Source organism: Phycodurus eques, chromosome 5 (assembly GCF_024500275.1).
Source record: "Phycodurus eques isolate BA_2022a chromosome 5, UOR_Pequ_1.1, whole genome shotgun sequence".
Taxonomy (NCBI): Eukaryota; Metazoa; Chordata; class Actinopteri; order Syngnathiformes; family Syngnathidae; genus Phycodurus; species Phycodurus eques.
Window position 1 is genome coordinate 10,692,419 of NC_084529.1, and position 21,796 is coordinate 10,714,214.

General features: G+C 43.0%; 1 protein-coding gene across 2 annotated transcripts in view; it reads right to left on the reverse strand.

Moving 5' to 3' along the window:
• calb2a (calbindin 2a) overlaps positions 1 to 21,796 on the reverse strand; it is a 59,762-nt gene that overhangs the window by 12,077 nt on the left and 25,889 nt on the right. The window contains exons 1-5 of one of the 2 annotated variants that reach the window (XM_061676662.1): positions 18,475 to 18,580; positions 9,184 to 9,260; positions 9,004 to 9,093; positions 4,430 to 4,510; positions 2,516 to 2,572 (exon numbers count right to left, since the gene is read on the reverse strand). In XM_061676662.1, the coding sequence (XP_061532646.1) occupies positions 2,516 to 2,572; positions 4,430 to 4,510; positions 9,004 to 9,093; positions 9,184 to 9,260; positions 18,475 to 18,565 (396 nt within the window). In that variant the 5' untranslated portion in view covers positions 18,566 to 18,580. Of the gene's footprint in view, positions 1 to 2,515; positions 2,573 to 4,429; positions 4,511 to 9,003; positions 9,094 to 9,183; positions 9,261 to 18,474; positions 18,581 to 21,796 lie in introns of those variants that run through there. The other variant, XM_061676661.1, reaches the window with a different exon arrangement.

Genomic DNA, 21,796 nt, shown 5'->3' on the forward strand with positions numbered 1-21,796 from the left:
GTGGAAAGTCAACTGATTGCTTTTATTTTAGAAACTTCACCTGAAAAATTGGCTTTGCTTAAACCGAATTGTAAATGTTTTGCAATAATAAAATGAAATGAAATGTATTGTTGTTACAATTATGTCACTTTGTCTAAGTTGGTCCTCTAAAATGGAGGTGTTCCGTGTAAAAAAGCTGTCAATTTTTAATTAAAATCCAATTGTGGTATTTTTTTTTTAAAGCCAGAATCATTTAACAGTCAACCTGAAAATGTTGAAATAAATCTGGACCTAATTGTAAGTAACAAGCTAAGTTTTCTCTTCTCTTTCTCTTCAAGTTTACACCTGTTCTAACAATATACTGTAGTGAGACGTTCCCTCCCTGTGTTCACCAAGCTACGTCAATGATTTATTTTGTCTGTTTATTGAAAGCGACAGCCATCAAAAGTGCTCCAGCTCTTTGTGGGTCAAGCTGTTCCATTTTAACCCAGTATGTACAAAGAGGACCTCTCGCAATTTTATCGATGATAAATCACACATTTCCTGCCTTTTAATGTTCTATCTATCAAATAATGCACAACCCCATAAACAAATAGGTACTTGTTTATGAAACATAGCACAGCAGCTGCAATTAAGGACATTACCATGTAACGTTTCTCATCCCTTTATGCATTTTCTACAAGACTTGTCCACATTAGGGATGAGGGTGAGCTACGGCCTATTGTAGCTGATTTTGGGCGAGTTGTGGGGTCACAGCCAAACCCAGGACACATACAGACAAACAACTATTCCACCTATGGACAATTTAGAGAATTCATTTCACCTAATATGCATATTTTGCAGGAATTAGAGAAAATTGGAGTATCGGAAGACAACCTATGGAAGCATAGGGATAACATGCAAAACTCCACACAAGGAGGCCGGGGCAGAAATTTGAATTCCTCAACTGTGAGGTAATGGGGCTAAGTATAACACCGCCGTCTTTGTTTAATTCCTCCTGCAAATTATGCAGTGTCGGGCTACTGTGATGTCACATTATTGGTGGAGCGGATCAAGCAATTGCCATCCTGTCACAGTGGAAGACCAGATCTGGATTCACCATTTCAAACAATATTCCGCCGAGCCTATTGCGTCATGAAAATGCTATGCTTTACACCAGCCCACAACCCATGTTTACTACAAAAATCAGATTAATTAAGTATGCCCTTCAGGAATACAACATGGATGCTCTTATGGTCTGCATTCTGAAGCAAGTTACTGCTCCCTATCCTGTCTCATTGGCATCTGAAAAGCGATGAAGCAGACGAGCCTGTGTGGGATGTCCAAAACCTTTAGGTTTGCTGCACCTATCAACCGTTGAATTCAGAGAACACGTCCAGGTCTTTCATCCATTTCACCCACTGATGCAGGATGTCCTGACGTATGGACTCATCCCAGCCAAGATTCCTTCTGCAAAACTCCTGTAGCAAGATTTTGGCAAGCAACATAACTGGCGAGAGAAACCGAAGAAGATCATAGACAGAACTTGCCACTGACAACATTCCATGCCTGGTGCATGACCTTTGAGGCACCTCCATGCTGAACTTGTCTCAATGCCGCTGAAGACCCAGGGCCTGTTCCACAGGTGTGTTGTATCTGTCAAGGTTTAGTTCCTTCAGATCTTTTGCTATATGTTCCTCAGGAAAATCCTGCAACATGGTGCGACTGTTGCTAACCCTTGTGGGCTAGGTGAAGCCTCGCTTCAGACAAAGAGCAGTTAGACTTTTTTGACCAGGAAAACAGAGTAATCTTCAGAGCTCATGCTCTTCAAATAATCTGCTACTTAGTCATTCAATAAAACTTCCCACTCGTGCAGTGTATCAGTAATGGTGTGTTCTTGCTGTGTTCACAATAAACATGATTAAATAAGTTACATACGTTAAATGATGTAGAACAATTTTGTGCAATGCTTGTAATAATTTACATAAATTAATTTCTTTCAAACAAGCACAAGACTTTGGTTTTGCTCTTATCTACTGTACCTTTTCACAAAAATTTAGTTCAGCATATTTCGCAAATGTCGCAGTTTCCTTAAATGTCTTTCAGAAATCTTTAGAGACATTAAAGAATGTAATTTAGCCTGATAAGATCTCCATTCAGAAGGTTCAATTATCTTGTGAACGTTTCTAAAGGCACATCTGACCTTTCTATCTCATCGAAAACTACAGAATGAATGACTATGCAATTAATTTGGATGTACAATCAAAGAAATCAAGTCCTACATCACGACCGATTGATTGGCTGTGATCTGTGTGTGACAATGGTTTCAATATGTATACTGTATGATGAAAATGAGACTGGTTATTACAATTTAGGCTGAGTGCTCTGCTCGGAAGATTGAGTTGGGGAGGAGAAAGAGACAAAATAAAAAAATATAATTTTTGTCCATCCATGAGTTAAACATGTATTTTTAATGGTTGCAACCGTGTTAAGTACCATAATCACCATTTAAGATGTTGTTGTTTGATTGGTAATTTGATAAAAATGTAATACAAACCTTCAATTCGTTTGCTTCAATGTAACCACTGCGGTCTGTATCATATCGCCGCCATGCCTGAAAGAAATGGGGAAAAGCAAAAAATATAGACTTTTTTATTTTGCTTCCAAGTTTGAACTCCTTTTGTTGAAACCCATACAATGCATTACAGAACATGCTGCAAAAAGACATTTTCCCACCAGGATAAAGAAAAACGTATACAATACACAGACAAAGGCAGTAAGAGACGGGAAGATATGAGCAAGGCAGACAGTCATTTTAATGAATGTTTTAATCGAGCAGCTGCCTATGTCCAAATAAGGGTTCCTTGTCAAAGATGGATGGTCCTCTCCCTTTTTCATCTATCCTCCTCCCCATCGCTCCCCTTCTCGTTTGCTTGGCTCTGCAGAGAAGAGCTAGCAGTAGTGTTATCCATTATACATGACCCTGAAAATAGAAGGTCCTGTGTTCTCATTCTAACCCTTTAAAATCTCTTTGCTCACTTCCCCCTCTCCACACCCTTCAACAAAGACCGATTAATCCTCCTCTCGTTTCATGTTCTCAAACTCTGGCTCTCAGCTTCCCATCGACATTTCATTAAGTTTTCTCTGTGACTGTTTACAGTAGTCCTTTGGTTTCCTCACACATTCTCCTTTCTTCACCCTCCTCTATTTTCATTATTTCATCTGAATAACACTGCAGAGAAGGACATATTTTCCCCTGTATGCAATTGGGTCAAAAATTGGCTACATGCCTTTATTGGAGCAAATTTAACAAAAAAAAATCTTCAATATTCTTATCTTGAGCAAGGATTTGGTAGACTAAATTATTTTATATTCCAAGTATTGTATCTTTCAAAACTCTGGGGACAGCTTTGTGTTACTTCTACAATCAGTCATTATTCATACTGCACATAACAAAGGCATTTTACCAAACTTAGAATTATTAAATAGTTTTGACATTTGCTATAAATAAATATTTTCTGTAATAATTGTAATATTCTATGTGGTCCCATCACATCAGACACACTGTAGTGCTGTACTAATAATGTTTTTGGGCAGTTTTTTTGTTGTTGTTGTTTAGTTTGCATAGAGCTTCTGGTGGAGATTGAGTGGTCACATGGTTCATCCACCAAGCTTTGCATGTACTTCTTTATATGTTTGAACATGAAACCTGGCAGGAACTGGACTCACGATATACATAAAACACAGATTTGTTTGCTCTGCTTGATAGCTCTGCCTCAAGCCTCTGCAATAAACAATACATCAAAATCGAACAATTTTCTGTTCACATAAAAGTCAAAGCGGATTAGCTGAGTCACTTTATGTGTTTCAGGCAGATCAGAACAAAACTTGAGCCAACACTGTTAAAATTGGTGAATACTGGCAAGAAAAGGCTATGCTGCCTTTGCATTTTAGCAGCTGCATAATGTAATTGTGTTCTGCTAAAACTTTACATGATGGGCCTATTGAAAATTATGATTGATTGGTTTAGGACAGTTTGCAGGCAAAGTCTCAGTCAGCGGCCAAAGATCCTCTCAAATAATAACTACCATTGAGACATACAGTATTGCTTGATTTACATTTTCCTCAATTACTATTCATCTATTTTAAATGATGCCATGAAAGTGCTGATAATGAATTTTATACTTTGATATGTCATATTGAGTCTATTTCTTCGTCTAGATATTCGGCTCAGGAGCAATTAATATCATTAAAAACTTATTTGCATCAAGTAACCAGTATAAATATACAGCAAGTCACGAGACACAATTACCGTAACCGCCAGTTCATGGAAAGCCAGGAAAATGTGCACTGTTACATTGTGCTTTATTGGCAAAAGTAAGCCTTCGAGCCAAGACTTGTTGAGAAGTGATATTATAAGAAGATAATACCTGCTTAAATAACACACACGGAGACACACACACACACTTACCGCCATGAATTCAGCACTGGAACTGACAAACTGTCTGAAGCAGAGCAAGAAGTTCTCTTCAGTGGGGAGAATCTGGGCCAGCTACAGAGATAGAATGACAGAGAAATGGGATAGATGAGAAGAAAAAATAGAGGAGTCAACGCTCTTTAGCGATGGAGGCTGTAAAACCTTTTGACTGTTAAGTTGCAAATGGATGAGTTCTACATAAATAATATACCACAACCTGCAGAGTCCCAGGATCTTTTTAGTCCAAGTTTTTGCACGTTAGAACTTTCTTAAAGGAATTAATAAACCTTTGAATAGGGCATTATCACAAAACATTGTTAGTATGCAACATTTGTGCATTTGATTGACAGCTTTTCACTTTGATTAACATCCCATCCATCCATTTTCTGAGCCGCTTCTCCTCACTAGGGTCGCGGGCACGCTGGAGCCTATCCCAGCTATCATCGGGCAGGAGGCGGGGTACACCCTGAAGTGGTTGCCAGCCAATCGCAGGGCACATACAAACAAACAACCATTCACACTCACATTCACACCTACGGGCAATTTAGAGTCTCCAATTCATGCATGTTTTGGGGATGTGACAGGAAACCGGAGTGCCCGGAGAAAACCCACACAGGCACAGGGAGAACATGCAAACTCCACACAGGCGGGGCCGGGGATTGAACCCCGATCCTCAGAACTATGAGGCTGACGCTCTAACCAGTCGTCCACCGTGCCGCCACTTTGATTAACAGTATAATGAATAATGAAATAAAACAATTCTCTAGGAATGTAAAAAAAATATATACTGTATATCCTTCAACCATATTGTCAAGCTCCTCAAATTTTGCCATGCAATATCTCCACTTGAAAGGGATGGAATCATCTATCCACAGGTTCCCACTGGAATTCACTCAAATGACCAGGCAGCTTTCCTTTTCTTCTTTTTATTTATGTGCAGTTTTAGGACATCTCAACAAGCTATTAGCCTTTAGCCTTTTGGTGAAAACCCCTCAAATCAAAGAAACATAAAATATTTTTATTTGAATTCTGTACATAATGTCATCAATATTTCCAGTGGCTATATACAAAATACAAGACAAACATATCCTGTGACACCGGTCCTGTTCCATTGAATTGAAAATTAAGTGAAAATCCAGTGACCCACTGCTGTTAATTCTTTCAGCCTTTCTGTCAAGTATGAATCTCAATTTTTATTATTTACTCTGAGTCTATTTTCAGACTATTTTTAGGTGGCACGGTGACCGGCTGGTTAGCGCATCTGCCTCACAGTTCTGAGGACCGGGGTTCAAATCCCGGCCCCGCCTGTGTGAAGTTTACATGTTCTCCCCGTGCCTGCGTGGGTTTTCTTCAGGTACTCCGGTTTCCTCCCACATCCCAAAAACAAGTGTGGTAGGTTGATTGAAGACTCTAAATTGCCTGTAGGTGTGAATGTGAGTTGGTTGTTTGGTTGTTTGTTTATATGTGCCCTGCGATTGGCTGGTGACCAGTTCAGGGTGTACCCTGCCTCCCGCCTGAAAATCGCTGGGATAGGCTCCAGCAGGCCCGCGACCTTAGTGAGGATAAGTGGTAACGAAAACGGATGGATAGTCTACGTTTCATTTTTTAATGCCTTTTAATGTACATTTTCTTGAATTTCTAACTGTATTCTACCATTAACTATTTAATATTAATTACTTTTTAACCTTGGTAACTTTTTATTGGCAAGATTTTAATACAGTGAAGTTTATCAACAAATTATGAAGTAAAATACAAAATGTTTGCATTGAGTTATGACGTTAAAATCCACGCTATTTTTACATTGCTTAATTTACCCTGTGGTTACACAATAAATCTTAATTTCATAATTTCTCAAAAGACAAGTTCAAATTAAAACCCCATATTTTACATATAATAATTTCACCACATTTCAATCAATCAGGGACATTAACAAACAATTAGCACCCATGGGAACTAAATGGTTAACAACCCACATGTAACGAGGCAACCAGCTCTATGGTAGCACACACACAAACGATGTAACTGCTAGAGTCTCTGATCACAGTTTCTTACTGGCTGCCTCTCTATAGCATTTGCAGATGGATTTGTTTTGCATGGGTTTCCGTATTCAGACATTGAAGGAAGGGTCTTTCTGGCCGTCGCTGTCTGCTACTTGATTTTAAGTAGTTCCAACTGCGACATGCACCGTCTTTTTAGAGTTCAGGCAGTAGCTGTGTGGTGATTGGTCCTTCTGGTTTATTATAGTTCATCCGCCATTTTTGTAGTCCTTTGAGAGTTGAATCCGTTGAACTTTATTTTGACTTGACACATATTCATTCATTCATTCATCTTCCGTTCCGCTTATCCTCACTAATTACCAAAGTTTGTCTATCTACACAGAATTGAGTTATTTGTTGACTGGTGAGTTGGTATCTGCCTGAACACAGATGCAGGTAAAGTCTCAGTCTTAGTTCTCCTGGACCTGAGCGCAACGTCTGTCACAGTCAACCAGGTGATCTTATTGCAGAGGTGAGAACAGTGGGTAGGAATCTCTAGTACTGTTATAAACTATTTCAAGTCCGACCTCGAGTACAGGACGTACTTTGTTGCAATCGGTAACTGTGTCTCAGACCAAATGGCTATGACCTGTGGTGTTCCCCATGGGTCAATCCTGGGACACTTTTTGTTCAATCTGTGCATACTTCCATTAGGCTAGTTCATATACAGCTAAAAATTGTCCGACTGAAACTATGGAGATGACTCTCTGATCTACATGCGTTGGCTTGTAGATTCCCTCTGTCACTGTATCGAACAGATGTTGTGGGTGCAAAAACTATTTTCTTCAGCTAAACTCAGACCAAATTGAAATCATTGTCTGTGGCAAAAGAGAAAATATGATCAGTCACCTTGAGACACTCTCTCTAAAACTAAATCAAGTTGGAAATCCAGGGGTAATATTGGACTCAAACCTGAATTTTAATAGCCATGTTACAGTTTGTCTTAGTTGTACTTGTTCAAGCTTCACATCATTGTGTCAGTTGTGCACATCAAAAAAGTAGTTTCTCATTTCTTTGCAAATGCTTTGGTAGTTCCATGCAAATGATTATGAACAATTCTCTGCTGTTTCCGACATTATTAATTTCTTATGTAATGTTGATCAAAATGTTTGATATTGTTCTTTGTTGAATAGTCTCACCCCCGACAAGATTTAGGCACTAGTGAATCTTGACTTTCTCTAACAAAGGGAAATGTGTGAACTATTAGATCAACACTTGATCCATCGGTTTTCTGAAATAGCTCAAAGGTGCATCTCAAATTCAAATTCCTTGTTTGTCTTGTAACATACTTGGCCAATAAAGCTGATAAAGCTGATTCTGATTCTGATGGCCCATCCACTGGTAAATACTGTAGATGGAGCAATGTCTGACAATGGAAGAACAATAAATTAGACAGGGTCAACAGCCAAAGAAAAGAAGAAGAGAAATTGCTGCCTGGCAAGGGAGTTGAGAGGAGGGAAAACAGGAAGAAGCAGAAGAGGCTGAGGACAAATGCATGTTACTGATGAAATGCAGTACTGTAAGAGCCTCACTTGTAGACCAATCTCAATCATAGTCTTAGGTGTTTTTCCCTATTTTTCTACTCTTTTGTTTTGTTTACTTTGTGCTATGCAGTGCTGTCTTTTCCTTTCTGTATCGCAATGAGTTGAGGTCTGTCAACAAAATACAGTACAAACAGTAAAGGTGTAATTGTGAATCTTCTCCAGTCTCTTGCAATCAATCTCCTACATACAGTATAGCTTAGGTGTAACTTAAATTTAAAATAATTGTCATCGAAATCTAGCCACAGTTTTCATCCAAACATCCATCCAGCATATATTGTTATATTGACATGACTAAAGAATTTGACTGTCCTATCTGTAAACGATGACACACAGACTTGTCATTCTGATGGTAGTGAAATGTTCATTGAAGCAGTTATTTAGTTTTGAGAGGTGAACAAGGGATTTTCAGCAAAAGACACTGACTTTTGCAGGTAATCCATGGTGTTTTGCTATTTGTCCAAATTGTTTTGAGAAATGCACTTAGTGCTTTGAAAATTTCAAGATTGATAAGAGAAATGTAAGAAAGAAAAGTGACTGAGAAAAACTGTAAATCAATAACATCGGAACCTTTTCACCATCTAAAAATTATCTCCAAAATCAAATGAATAGTGTCTACACCTTACTTAGAAAGAATGGAAAACTCTAAATTGCCCAAAGGTGTGAATGTGAGTGCGAATGGTTGTTTGTTTATATGTGCCCTGCGATTGGCTGGCGACCAGTTCAGGCTGTACCCTGCCTCTCGCCCGAAGATAGCTGAGATAGGCTCCAGCACGCCCGCGACCATAGTGAGGATAAGCGGAACGGAAGATGAATGAATGAATGAATATATAAGGTGTTTCATCGTAGGTGTGTGTGTGTGCGTGTGTGTATGTGTGTGTGTGTGTGCATTTCCAAATCATTTAATTTTTCACCTGTACATGCCATTTTCCTTTTTCAATGAAAAGTAGAGATGCCAAGCAGAATAACCATGATCCACCCAATGTCTTACCTCTGACATCTCAATTCTTCCATCTTTGTTCTTGTCGAACTTCTGCATGAACTCCTTCATCTTTTCTCTGAATGTTGAGTTTGAAGGGTCCTACAAACACAACATGCAGTATATAACTTTGGAAAAATGAAATGTGAGTAAATGTGTAGAATGTGTTAAATGACTGACTACTTGACTCACCACGCCAGATCCTCTCCGGGCGGATTCCAGCTCCCGAAAGAAATTCTCCAACTCCTTCCCTTCGATATAACCATTGCCTTGTGAGCCAAAGAACATAAACAACCACAATTGACTGAAATTCAAACAAAGTGGAGACTTTCAACTTTAATTTAAGACGTTTCACAAAAATCTGTCATTTGCCATTTAGGAATCACAGCCATTGTATGCAGACCACCTCACTTTTCAGGGGCTCAAATATATTGGACGAGTGTCATACTTGTAACTATAACTATAGTTTTTAATGTTTGGAAGAAATTGTTGGGACTGTTTCATCGCGTCGGGTGGTTTGTGTGTGCGGGTTTTGGCTTAGCTTCCTGTTTTGAGCTTGTGGCGTTTTGTTTTGGGGGTATGCGCCGGGGCTCGGCATTTTGGCGCAATTGGGGGCTTCGCACGGTGATTTTTAATTTTTTTGTTATTAATGTTATTATTTTTTTTATGGATGGGGCTGGGTCCTGTGGAGCACTGTTTCCTTTCCTGATTTTCACCGGTGGGGTACGTGGTTGGTGTTTGTGGTGCTGTGGGGCGGCGTTTGTGTGGGTTTTATCCCAGTTCATTGTGGTGTGGAGTTGCTGTGGTGGGGTTTTGGGTCGGTGTTGAGCTTTTTTTTCTGTCATCGGCGCTTGCGTTGGTTTGGGGACTGGTTTGGATCCTAGCACCATCGGTGCTGGGATGCGGCCGGCCGTTAGCCTTGTTGGCTGTCTCGGTGTTGGCATGGACATGTTTTGTGGTTTCCCTCACCTGGTTGACTGGGAGTTGGCTTCGCTGGGGATCTGTGCGGTGTGGACTGGGGTTTGGGGCGCATCAGTCACTGCACGTCGTGGGAGCCTGCTTTGTGCGGTAAGGTCTTGTTCCGGGTGTTGCACTGGGGCGACTAGTCATTGATTTTGGCGGGGTCGGATGCGCTTTTGTTCGCCGCCGCCACCATTGGGCGCGGGCGTGTCTTCGTGTACATTCTTCTTTGTTGGTTTTCGACGCTTCTTCTTCAGGATGAGCGGACTGTGGGCATCGGGGCTGGGGTCCAGGGTTTTTGAGTTTGGTCCCAGTTCCAGTCGGTTCACCATTCTCCCAAACCTACTCATGATGGGTGCTTAACCTGGGCTCGCTTTGGCAGGCTATGACCGTTTTTTGGCTGGCGGCTAGCTCATGCGTGGGGCCCTTGTTGGTGGCTGGGGCCCCCATGCTCTCCCGGGATGATGGGGGCAGTGGCAGAGGTGGGGCTCGTTGGGTGGGGGGGTGAAAGTTGGGTGTGGGGGGGGAGGGCGGTCGTCCGGTGACCGTGCCCCTCCCCTTGGGACTGGTTGGGGCACTTCGGTCGGGCTCGGGACCTCCCTGGGTCCTGGGTGGTCGGTGGCGTCGCCCTGGTTGGGTTCGCTGCTGGACGGGTTCACTGACACCCCCCCTTTTCACCCTTCCTCGATGTGCCGGCTCACCAACTCCATACACCGGTTGACTAACAGGCGTGTGATATGGTTTCCATTCACTAATAAGTTCGATAGAAACACTATAGAGTTTCATTTCTTGTGCTGGTATCACTTATAACAAAACAGGTTATACTAACATATCAATTCACAGGTTCTTACAGGTGTTTAGACACTAAAAAAGAATCCCACCGCACCACTCGACAGTAGCACTGCCTTTCTCATTTTCACACATCCTGTCCTGCTCTTTTCTGTCCACTCTTATCTGGTTCTCTTGGTTAGTTATTGCATATCCTCACCGGGTGTGTCCCCACCCCCCCCCAATCTAAAAATAACGTTACTTGTGTTCAAATATCTAGATTGTCTCACTATTGTTCTGCTGTGGTTTTCACTCCTTAGAATCAGAATCAGAATCATCTTTATTTGCCAAGTATGTCCAAAACACACAAGGAATTTGTCTCCGGTAGTTGGAGCCGCTCTAGTACAACAGACAGTCAATTTACAGAACACTTTGGGGACATAAAGACATTGACAAAAAACAATTGTGCAAAAAGATGCAGAGTCCTCTAGCACTTAGAGCAGTTCGAATGACTAATATTGCAATAGTCCGGTGCAATGACCATTGTGCAAAGGGCGCTGAGACTTCAAGGAGTGTATGCGGTTTAAAGTGACGAGTAGTCCGATCATCTGGGACAATGATGGTTGTGCAAATGTTACAGATACTCCTCAATCAGTGTGCAAATGGAGCAGATGCTACTCTGGCATGAGTGGCCAGTATATGCAAATAGTGCAGCATGGCGAGACAACTACAGTGAGTGCACGAGTAATACATAATTGGCCCCACAGAAATGTGACAACGAACTCAAGTCAAAAAATTTCCAGCTTGTTGTAATGGAATTATAGGTTAGGTGTTTAAGAAGTTGATCGCAAGAGGGAAGAAGCTGTTGGAATGTCTACTAGTTCTAGTTTGCGTTGATCGGTAGCGCCTACCTGAGGGAAGGAGCTGGAAGAGTCAGTGACCGGGGTGCAGACGGTCCGAGAGGATTTTGCACGCCCTTGTCTTAGTTCTGGCAGCGTGCAAGTCCTCAATGGTGGGTAGGGGGGTACCTTTCAGCAGTTTTGATTGTCCGTTGCAGTCGGTGTTTGTCCTTTTTTGTAGCAGCACCAAACCAGACTGTGATGGAAGAACACAGGACTGATTTGATGACCGCTGTGTAGAACTGTCTCAGCAGCTCCGGTGGCAGGCCGTGCTTTCTCAGAAGCCGCAAGAAGTACATCCTCTGCTGGGCCTTTTTGAGGACGGAGTTGATGTTGGTCGCCCACTTCAGGTCCTGAGAGATTGTAATTCCCAGGAACTTGAAGGTCTCGATAGTTGACACAAGGCAGCTGGACAACGTGAGGGGCAGCTGTGGCGAAGGATGCCTCCTGAAGTCCACGATCATCTCTACCGTCTTGAGCGTGTTCAGCTCCAGGTTGTGTCGGCCGCACCATAGCTCCAGCCGCTCCGCTTCCTGTCGATATGCAGACTCGTCACCGTCCTTGATGAGGCCGATGACAGTGGTGTCATCTGCAAACTTCAGGAGCTTGACAGTCACCCGACTGTCAAGCTCCTGAGGTGCAGTCGTTCGTGTAGAGAGAGAAGAGCAGTGGAGAGAGGACACAACCTTGGGGTACCCCAGTGCTGATGCTGCGTGTGGATGAGGTGGCCTCCCCCAGCCTGACCTGCTGTGTCCTGCCCGTCAGAAAGCTGTAAATCCACTGGCAGATGGCAGGTGAGATGCTGAGCTGGAGAAGCTTGGTTGAAAGGAGTTCAGGGATGATGGTGTTGAACGCTGAGCTGAAGTCCACGAACAGGATCCTCGCGTAGGTCCCTGCACTGTCGAGGTGTTCTAGGATGAAGTGCAGTCCCATGTTGACTGCATCATCCGCAGACCTGTTCGCTTGGTAGGCAAACTGCAGGGGGTCCAGCAGGGGACCTGTGACACTCTTGAGGTGGTCCAGCACGAGACGTTCAAAGGACTTCATGACCACAGATGTCAAAGCGACAGGCCTGTAGTCATTCAGACCAGAGATTGCAGGTTTCTTGGGGACTGGAATGATGGTGGAGCGTTTGAAACAGGATGGAACTTCGCACATTTCCAAAGATCTGTTGAAAATCTGAGTGAAGACTGGAGCAAGCTGGTCCGCGCAGACTTTGAGGCAGGATGGGCACACATGGTCCGGTCCTGCCGCTTTGTTAATCTTCTGTTGTTTGAAGATGCGTCTCACATCCTGTTCATGGATGGTTAACGCAGAAGTCAGAGGTGTGGTTGTGGTCGCGGGTGCGGCCGGGTGGGTGTGTGGAGTGAAACTGTCCTTTTCAAATCTGCAATAGAAGGTATTCAAGTCGTTGGCTAGTGTGCTATTGTTCTCAGCTTGGGGGGATCGTCGCTTGTAATTAGTCAGCGATTGGAATGCATTCCAGACTGATTTTGAGTCGTTCGCGCTAAACTGGTTTTCCAACTTTGCTGCATAGATCCTCTTTGCAATGTTAATTTCTTTAGTAAGCTGGTTTCTAGCTCGATTATACAGGGCCCTGTCCCCGCTCTGATATGCATCTTCCTTAGCTTGGCGAAGCTGCTTTAGTTTAGCAGTGAACCACGGCTTGTTGTTGTTGAATGTCCGAAATGATTTTGTTGGTACACAAACCTCTTCACAGAAACTGATATAGGATGTGACAGTGTCCGTATATTCATCCAGGCTGCCAGCTGAATTTTCAAAGACACTCCAGCCTGTGCAGTCTAAACAGCTTTTAAGTTCCATCTTGGCTTCATTGGTCCACTTTTTGACTGTTTTCACTGTAGGCTTCGCACCTTGTCCCCTTGTCCACTCTGTCCCTCTGTCGGTCCCCTAAAACTCTTTTCTGTCCGGCTCCATTTTCAATAAACATCAGAATAATTAAAACATTTCAAAATAAGCAGAAGGAGTATTTCAAACTCCCCTGTTGCACAAAGGCATCCAGCACAAAGGCATACAGATCCACCATTCTGCAAGGCCATGCAGCCGAACACCACAGGTTTAAAACAACAAAAAAAGAAGAAATGCTTGCACTTCTCCTATAATCATAATCATAATCATAATAACAATAATAAGAAGAAACCAGACTGATGTTGTTCATGGAGATCATTGGAAGTGAGATGGGAGTGGCGCTGGGAAGCAATGGTCTTTTTCAAGATTTTTGAGAAAAATGGGAGGTTGGAGATGAGACGAAGGTTATTGAAATTATATGGAACTGAACCATGTTTTTTCAGTACGGGCTGCAGTATTGAAAACTGTGGGATCAAACCTTTAGAGAGAGAGGATCAGGTAATGTTAGTGATCAGGGGGACCAGGGACGGGAGGCCAGCTTTTACCAGAACTGTAGGGAGGGGGTCGAGTTGGCAAGTGGAGGGCTTGGAGCGACGAGTGATTTCTGAAATATCCGTGGCAGAAGGCAGAATAAAAATTTATGAGTGGACAGGTAGGACAGGGGGAAGCAGTGAGGACGGACTAAGGCAGGTGGAAGGAAGACATTGCTGGTGGATTGATTGATTTTTTTTGCATTGAAAAATGACACAAGGGAACTACAAAAAATAGATGAGTACAAGTGGGAGGGAATGGAACCCGGAGGGAGTGAAATATTGCCAAGCAGGGAGAAGAGTGCCTTGGAATTGTCTTCGTATTCCTGGATTAGGGTTGTGTAGTAGGTAGATTTGTCTTGAATTAAATAGTCTTTGTAGTGGTAAAGATGACAACTGTACATGTCCTTGTGTATAGTGAGTCAGGTTTTCTGATTGAGGTATTCGAGTTAACAACCTTTGAATTTTATTTGTCGCAGTACAGGGGTGAACTGGGGTGCAGAGGTGGTGCAAGCTACAGACCTGGTTTTTAATGGAGCAACTGTGTTGTGGAGATGATGGAGATTATCATTGTAGTGAGTTATCAGTTCATCGGGGAGGAGAGAAAGTCCATGCAGGGAAGGCTGTTCATAAGTGTGGAGAGAGTGTCTGGGCTTAATGTTCTTGATTTGGTGAAAACAGATGGTTGATTTTGGAAAAGGTTACTGGAGGTTAGTAGGAAAGGTTATTAGTATGTGGTCTGAAAAGAGGAGTGAGTCGAAATGGAAGTTGCTTGTAATGATGCTTGAACAGCATACCAGATCAAGGATGTGTCCTTTGTAGGTGAGTGGGAAAGTTAATTAATTGGTGTAGATCAGGGATTCCTAATAAATCGATCGCGATCGACCGGTCGATCAAAGGAAGCCTCGGTAGATTGACGTCAATGTGACAGAGAGCTCAGTGTACGTGTGGCGTCTGTGTGAGTGTTGTACACACAACTCTGCATGCGTGGGGCGGAGAGCCACTACGAAGGAAGAGATCACGTGAGGTGTGTGCGTGTGTGTGTGTTGTGTAGCAAGAGTGACAGGGAATAAGTTAGCGAGTGTCCTCTGCAAGGAACTTACAGTATATGCAGTACAGTGCTACAAATAAAGGTTTGCAACATCCATCCATCCATTTTTCGTAGTGCTGACCCTCACAAGGGTCGCAGGCTTACTGGAGCCTATCCCTAGCTATCTTGGGGCGAGAGGCGGGGTACACCCTGAACTGGTCGCCAGCCAATCGCAGGGCACATATAAACAAACAACCATTCACACTCAAATTACACCTACAGGCAATTTAGAGTCTTCAATTAACCTACCATGCATGTTTTTTAAGGATGTGGGAGGAAACCGGAGTGACCGGAGAAGACCCACATGCAGAACATGCAAACTCTAAACATGGGAGGCAGATTTGCAACAAATTAAATAGATTGCACAACAGTAGAGTGCCCGCTATCTTGACGTGGGAGTGCCGCGATGGTCCCGCCATTCATTTCTATTGAGACTTTTGGGCATGAGTACACGCACAAACAAAAACTTACTTTTTAAGCGATTTTCATGTGGTTATTTTGTTATAAATGTCAGACATGTGGCTACGTTACAAAAAAAGCAGTGTGTATTGAAAATGTTTCTTCACTCAAAATGTTTTACATTAAAGGGACTCTAAGCAGAGATCCATGTTTTGTTTCATAATACATTAAATATGTTTGAAGTGGGCGGCACGGTGGCCGACTGGTTAGAGCGTCAGCCTCACAGTTCTGAGGACCCGGGTTCAATCGCCGGCCCCGCCTGTGTGGAGTTTGCATGTTCTCCCCGTGCCTGCGTGGGTTTTCTCCGGGCACTCCGGTTTCCTCCCACATCCCAAAAACATGCATAAATTGGAGACTCTAGATTGCCCGTAGGTGTGAATGTGAGTGCGAATGGTTGTTTGTTTTGATGTGCCCTGCAATTGGCTGGCAACCAGTTCAGGGTGTACCCCGCCTCCTGCGCGATGACAGCTGGGATAGGCTCCAGCACTCCCGCGACCCTAGTGAGGAAAAGCGGCTCAGAAAATGGATGGATGGATGTTTGAAGTGCTGAAAACATATGCAAAGACAAAACAAGTTACTGCTGAATTGTTGATGCGGGGACCCAAGGGGGTCCCAAGGGTGCGGGGGGGGGTTGGGGCTTTGGGGGAATGAGGGGGGGGGCCCATTTCCCAGCAGCCCCAGGAGTCAAGTGAAGAGAAATGTGAAGACCCACCGCCCACCCTACGACTATGGTTACCAGGACTGGCAATCACTGCCCCCTAAACTTAATAACTGGTTGGGCCACCCTTAGCAGCAACATTTCAGAAAAAAAATGGACAAAAGCCAGAACACTTTTACATTTCTGAAAACAATTGAACAAAACTCAAAACAAATTAACAAAAGCGCAAAAAAATGACAAGTGACACAAACCAGAAAGAGAACGTACCATATCACAGATTGACGCATTATTAGAATTCCCACGCACATACTTGGCAGGACAGGCCCTGCTCCAATATTAGTAGCTCCAGGACACGCGCCGCTGCACTGATTGGCTGCTGTAGAACATGCCCTGCTGCTTCCAGATGTAGTATGTGACTTATTAAGTTGGCAGCGTTAATATGAATGCCATTAACCCTGAAGCCAGCTACAAGCCTGTACAAGGTGATCGAATCCGACTGGACAGGACATTCATTCATTCATTCATCTTACATTCCGCTTATCCTGACTAGGGTCGTGGCCGTGCGGGAGCGTACCCCAGCTATCATCGGGCGAGAGGGGGGGTACACCTTGAACTGGTCGCTAGCCAATTGCAGGGCACATCTAAATAAACAACAATTCACAGTCACATTCACACCTAAGGGCAATTTAGAGTCTTCAATTAACCTACCACACATGTTTTTGGATGTGGGAGGAAACTGGAGTACCCGGAGAAAACCCATGCAGGCACTGGGAGAACATGCAAACCCCACATAGGTGATGCCGGATTTGAACCCAGGTCCTCAGAACTGTGAGGCAGATGTGCCAACCAGTCGTCCACTAAAACAACATTTGATGCTTTATATACTGTACATATGACTTGAGCCGAGGCGACACGGCGGCGTGGCTCGCAAACCTGGAAACATATTTTCACCGTGAGGGAAAACCTCTGTGCATTTTTATTGAATGTAAACTGCGACGTTAAGACGCCGTGCAGCGGCGATTAAAATTTTTTAAAAGCGGCAAAACCAGCGGCCGACCGATCGGCCGCTCAAGGAAACAGTTGCCAAACCACGCACACTGCGCAATAGTTCAGTCGGGTTCGGCGGCGTCGCTTGGTGTGCGCCGGCCTTAACCACCATAATCCTAAATTTAACCCATCCTAAACTGCCTTAACCCCAACTCTAGTCCTCAACCTAACCATAACAAATTTCTATTTTTTTGTATTTATTTATTTTGTACAAATGTGATCCATATTTGGGATGGACATGTCGTTACAGCTGCATAGCCAACCCTCCCCGTGATGCAGGAGCCAATCATGTTGAAGCAGAGCGTGTCTTGCCAAGAAAGGGTGTGGAATTCCTAATTAGTCTGTGATATGGTACATACCCTTCCGGTTTGTGTCACTTGTATTCGTTTCGGCTTTGTTCATTTGTTTCGTGTCTTGCTAATTTGTTTTCTGAAAAGTAAAAATATTTCAGCTTTTGTTAATTTGTTTTCCAAAATGTCAATTGGTTTCATATTTTGTACATTTATTTTCTGAAATGTAAAAGAATTTCGGCTGTTATTAATTTGTTTTAAGAAAAGCTATTTTGTTTTGTTAATTTCCATCCATCCATCCATTTTCTAGCACTTATCTGAGGACGGGTCGCGGGGGAAGTAGCTTTAGCAGGGCTCCTTTCGATGTGGAGGAGCAGCGGCTGTACTCTGAGCTCCTTCCGGATGACTGAGCTTCTCACCCTATATCTGAGGGAGGAAACTCATTTCGGCCGCTTGTATCCGGGTTCGGCGGCAGGGTGGACGACTTGTTAGAACGTCAGCCTCACAGTTCTGAGAACTGGGGTTCAATCCCCGGCCCCGCCTGTGTGGAGTTTGCATGTTCTCCCCGTGCCTGCGTGGGTTTTCTCCGGGCACTCCGGTTTCCTCCCACATCCCAAAAACATGCATGAATTGGAGACTCTAAATTGCCCGTAGGTGTGAATGTGACTGCGAATGGTTGTTTGTTTGTATGTTCCCTGCGATTGGCTGGCTACCAGTTCAGGGTGTACCCCGCCTCCTGCCCGATGATAGCTGGGATAGGCTCCAGCACGCCCATGACCCTAGTGAGGAGAAGCGGCTCGGAAAACGGATGGATGGATGGTATCCGGGATCTTGTTCTTTCAGTCACAACCCACAGCTCGGGACCATAGGTGAGGGTAGAAACACAGATTGAGCGGTAAATTGAGAGGTTCACCTTTTGGCTCCTTCTTTACCACAAAGGACCACCACAAAGTCTGCATCACTGCAGACGCTGCACCAATCCGCCTGTCGATCTCCAGTTCCATTCTTCCCTCACTCGTGAACAAGACCCGAAGATACTTGAACTCCTCCACTTGGGGCAGGATCTCATCCCCGACCTGGAGAGGGCACACCACCCTTTTCCAACTGAGGACCATGGTCTCAGATTTGGAGGTGCTGATCCTCATCCCAGCCGCTTCACACTCGGCTGCGAACTGTTCCAGTGAGAGTTGGAGATCACGGCTTGATGAAGCCAACAGAACCACATCATCTGCAAAAAGCAGAGATGCAATACTGAGGCCAGCAAACCAGACCCACTGTACGCTTAGAAATTCTGTCCATAAAAGTTATGAACAGAATTGGTGACAAAGGGCAGCCTTGGCGGAGTTCAACCCTCACCGTAAACAAGTCCGACTTACTGCCAGCAATACGGACCAAACTCTGACACCGATCGTACAGGGGACGAACAGCCCGTATCAGGGGGTTCGGAACCCCATACTCCCGAAGCACCCCCACAGGACTCCTCACGGGACATGGTCGAACGCCTTCTCCGAGTCCACAAAACACATGTAGACTGGTTGGGCGAACACCCATGCACCTTCGAGGAACCTGCCGAGGTTGTAGAGCTGGTCCGTTGTTCCACGGCCAGGACGAAAACCACAAAGCTCCTCTTGAATCTGAAATTCGACTTCCCACTGGACCCTCCTTTCCAGCACCCCTGAATAGATTTTACCAGGGATTATTATTTTCTGAAATACAACTGTTTCACAAATTTTTATATTGTTTTGCACTTCCCAGCCATCGTAGAAATCACCTGATTTTGTTTATTTGCACGACTGCATCAATTTAGTGTTTTGAGCATCAAAGATGAGCTCCATATCAAACATAACAGCCAGGTCAGGTCTGTCAGGATGGACCACAATTATTCTCTTGTAAAGTAACCCTACAAATAATTAACACATGTACGAAACTTTATGAGTTTGTGACCGAGAATTTTGGGCGGGCTTTTTGCCAATCTGACTATGAAAACAGATTGCTTCTCAATAAACCTAATTTACCTCATTTTCACAACCATAAAGCGCAATCAAAAGTCTTAAATTTTCTCCCAAATAGACGGGGTGCCTTATAATGGGGCGCACCTTATTATTATTATTATTAATCAGTTTATTTGAAAGGGGACAATGCAATTTCATAAAACACATGAAATACACATGGTTAAAAAAGCCAGAATTAGCCAGAAGGCTAGTTTTCATCTGTAGTCCCCTGGCCATGATGTAAAAAAGCAGTAAAATACATCTACAAGACAATATAATATAAAACAGGATACATAAAGACTTACTATTAAGAGAGAATAAAACCACAAATAATTTGATCATAACAAAAAAAAAAAAAAAAAAATTAAAAAAATAAAAATAAAAACAATAAAAACATCATAACATACTCGTCTTTTAGTGTTGGCAGCTATAAGTGTTAACTAACCACATTTTCATTTTTTTTGTGAAGGCCTTGTATGTTGTAAGCAGTTTAACCTCCTCAGGTACTGAGTTCCACTCACCAGCGCTCCTCACTGACCAGGCTGACTTACTGAAAGTGCTCCTGCGCAGAGGAATGAGACAGTCACCTCTGACAGAGCCTCCAGTGACATGCTCAGAGCTGTTTCTTTGGCTGATGAACTCAGCCAGAGGAGCTGGAGCCAAATCATGCAGTACTTTATAAATCAAATTTAAATCTGCAAATATGTGAAGACTGTCCCAGTTTAAAAGACTGTATTTTTTTTAAATTGCACAGTGATGATAGTGCCTTGGTTTTTTATCCATCACTTTAATTGCTTGTTTGTACAAAACTTCCAATGGTTTTTTTTGCATTCTGACCAGCCTGGGACCAACTGGTTATGCAATAGTTAAAGTGACTAAGAATCATTGAATATAAGTACATTTTTTGCGGCTTCAGTTGACATTTCATCTCGAATTACACGAAAATTTGCGAGGTTTAATTTGATATTTTTACACAATTTGTCAATATGGGCTTTAAAGGAAAGCTGTGAATCTATTATTAACCCAAGATATTTGTATTGGCTGACAATTTGCATTTTTTCTCCATTAACAAGTATGTCGGGGTCAGGTGATACTCTATTTGTTTTAGTGAAATACATGCCTACAGTTTTAGAAACGTTTAGCTGTAGACAGCACTGCTGCAACCAAGTTGTGACACAGGACATTGTATTAGTGAGTTTAGCAGCAACAGTATCTTTGGAGCGACCATGAACAAAGAAAACCGTGTCGTCTGCATACATTAAGCACTCTGCTTCAGAACAAACAGTGGGCAAATCGTTGATATAAAGACTAAATAAAAGGGGGCCTAATATTGATCCCTGAGGGACTCCAGAGGTTAGCCTAAGAGACTCTGATCTGTAGTTGTTAACTGATACAGATTGTGTTCGGTCATGCAGATATGATTCAATCCAGCTCACAGCTTTGTGAGAGAAGTTAAATTTTGAGAGCTTGGTAAGAAGAACAGAGTGATTTACTGTATCGAAAGCTTTCCTGAGGTCCAAGAACACCGCCCCTACAACTCCACCCTTGTCGAGAGAAGATTTTATTTTCTCAATGAAGAGGCATGTAGCCATTTCAGTGGAATGCTTGGATCTGAAACCAAACTGCATGGCGTGGAGAGAGGGGGAGCTGCTGTTTAAATAATGGACAATCTGCTCTGACACCCATTTTTCTGCAACTTTGGAAATGGCCGGAAGAATGCTTATAGGTCGGTAGTTATTCAGACAATTTGAGTCACCGGATTTAAAGACAGGGGTAACAATAGCAGATTTCCAGGCCTTTGGAAAGTGACCAGATGAAATTGAAAGATTAATGATTGAGGCAATAGGAGTAGCAAGAGTTGAACCTAGATCTTTGAGCATGTTCGTGTCCATTCCAAAAACATCCTTTGCCTTAGATGGTTTGAGTGAATGAATTAAATCGATAACTTTGGTCTCAGTAATATTTGTAATAGTAAAGAACTGCGTTGCAGACAATGCAGGGTATTCCTTCCTTTGTTTTACTGCAAACTTAGAAGAGATTTCTGACACAGATTCAATGAAGTAGTTGTTAAAAGCATCAGCCATCACTTGAGGTTCCGTGAGGATGTTTCCATTTAATTTAATTTGGATTAGTTTTGTTTTGTTATTTTGTGTATTACCCAATAGTTTTTTAATATAATTCCAGGTTATTTTTGAATTTCCCTTCGCACTATTCAAAGCAGTAATGAAAAAGTCAGCTTTAGAT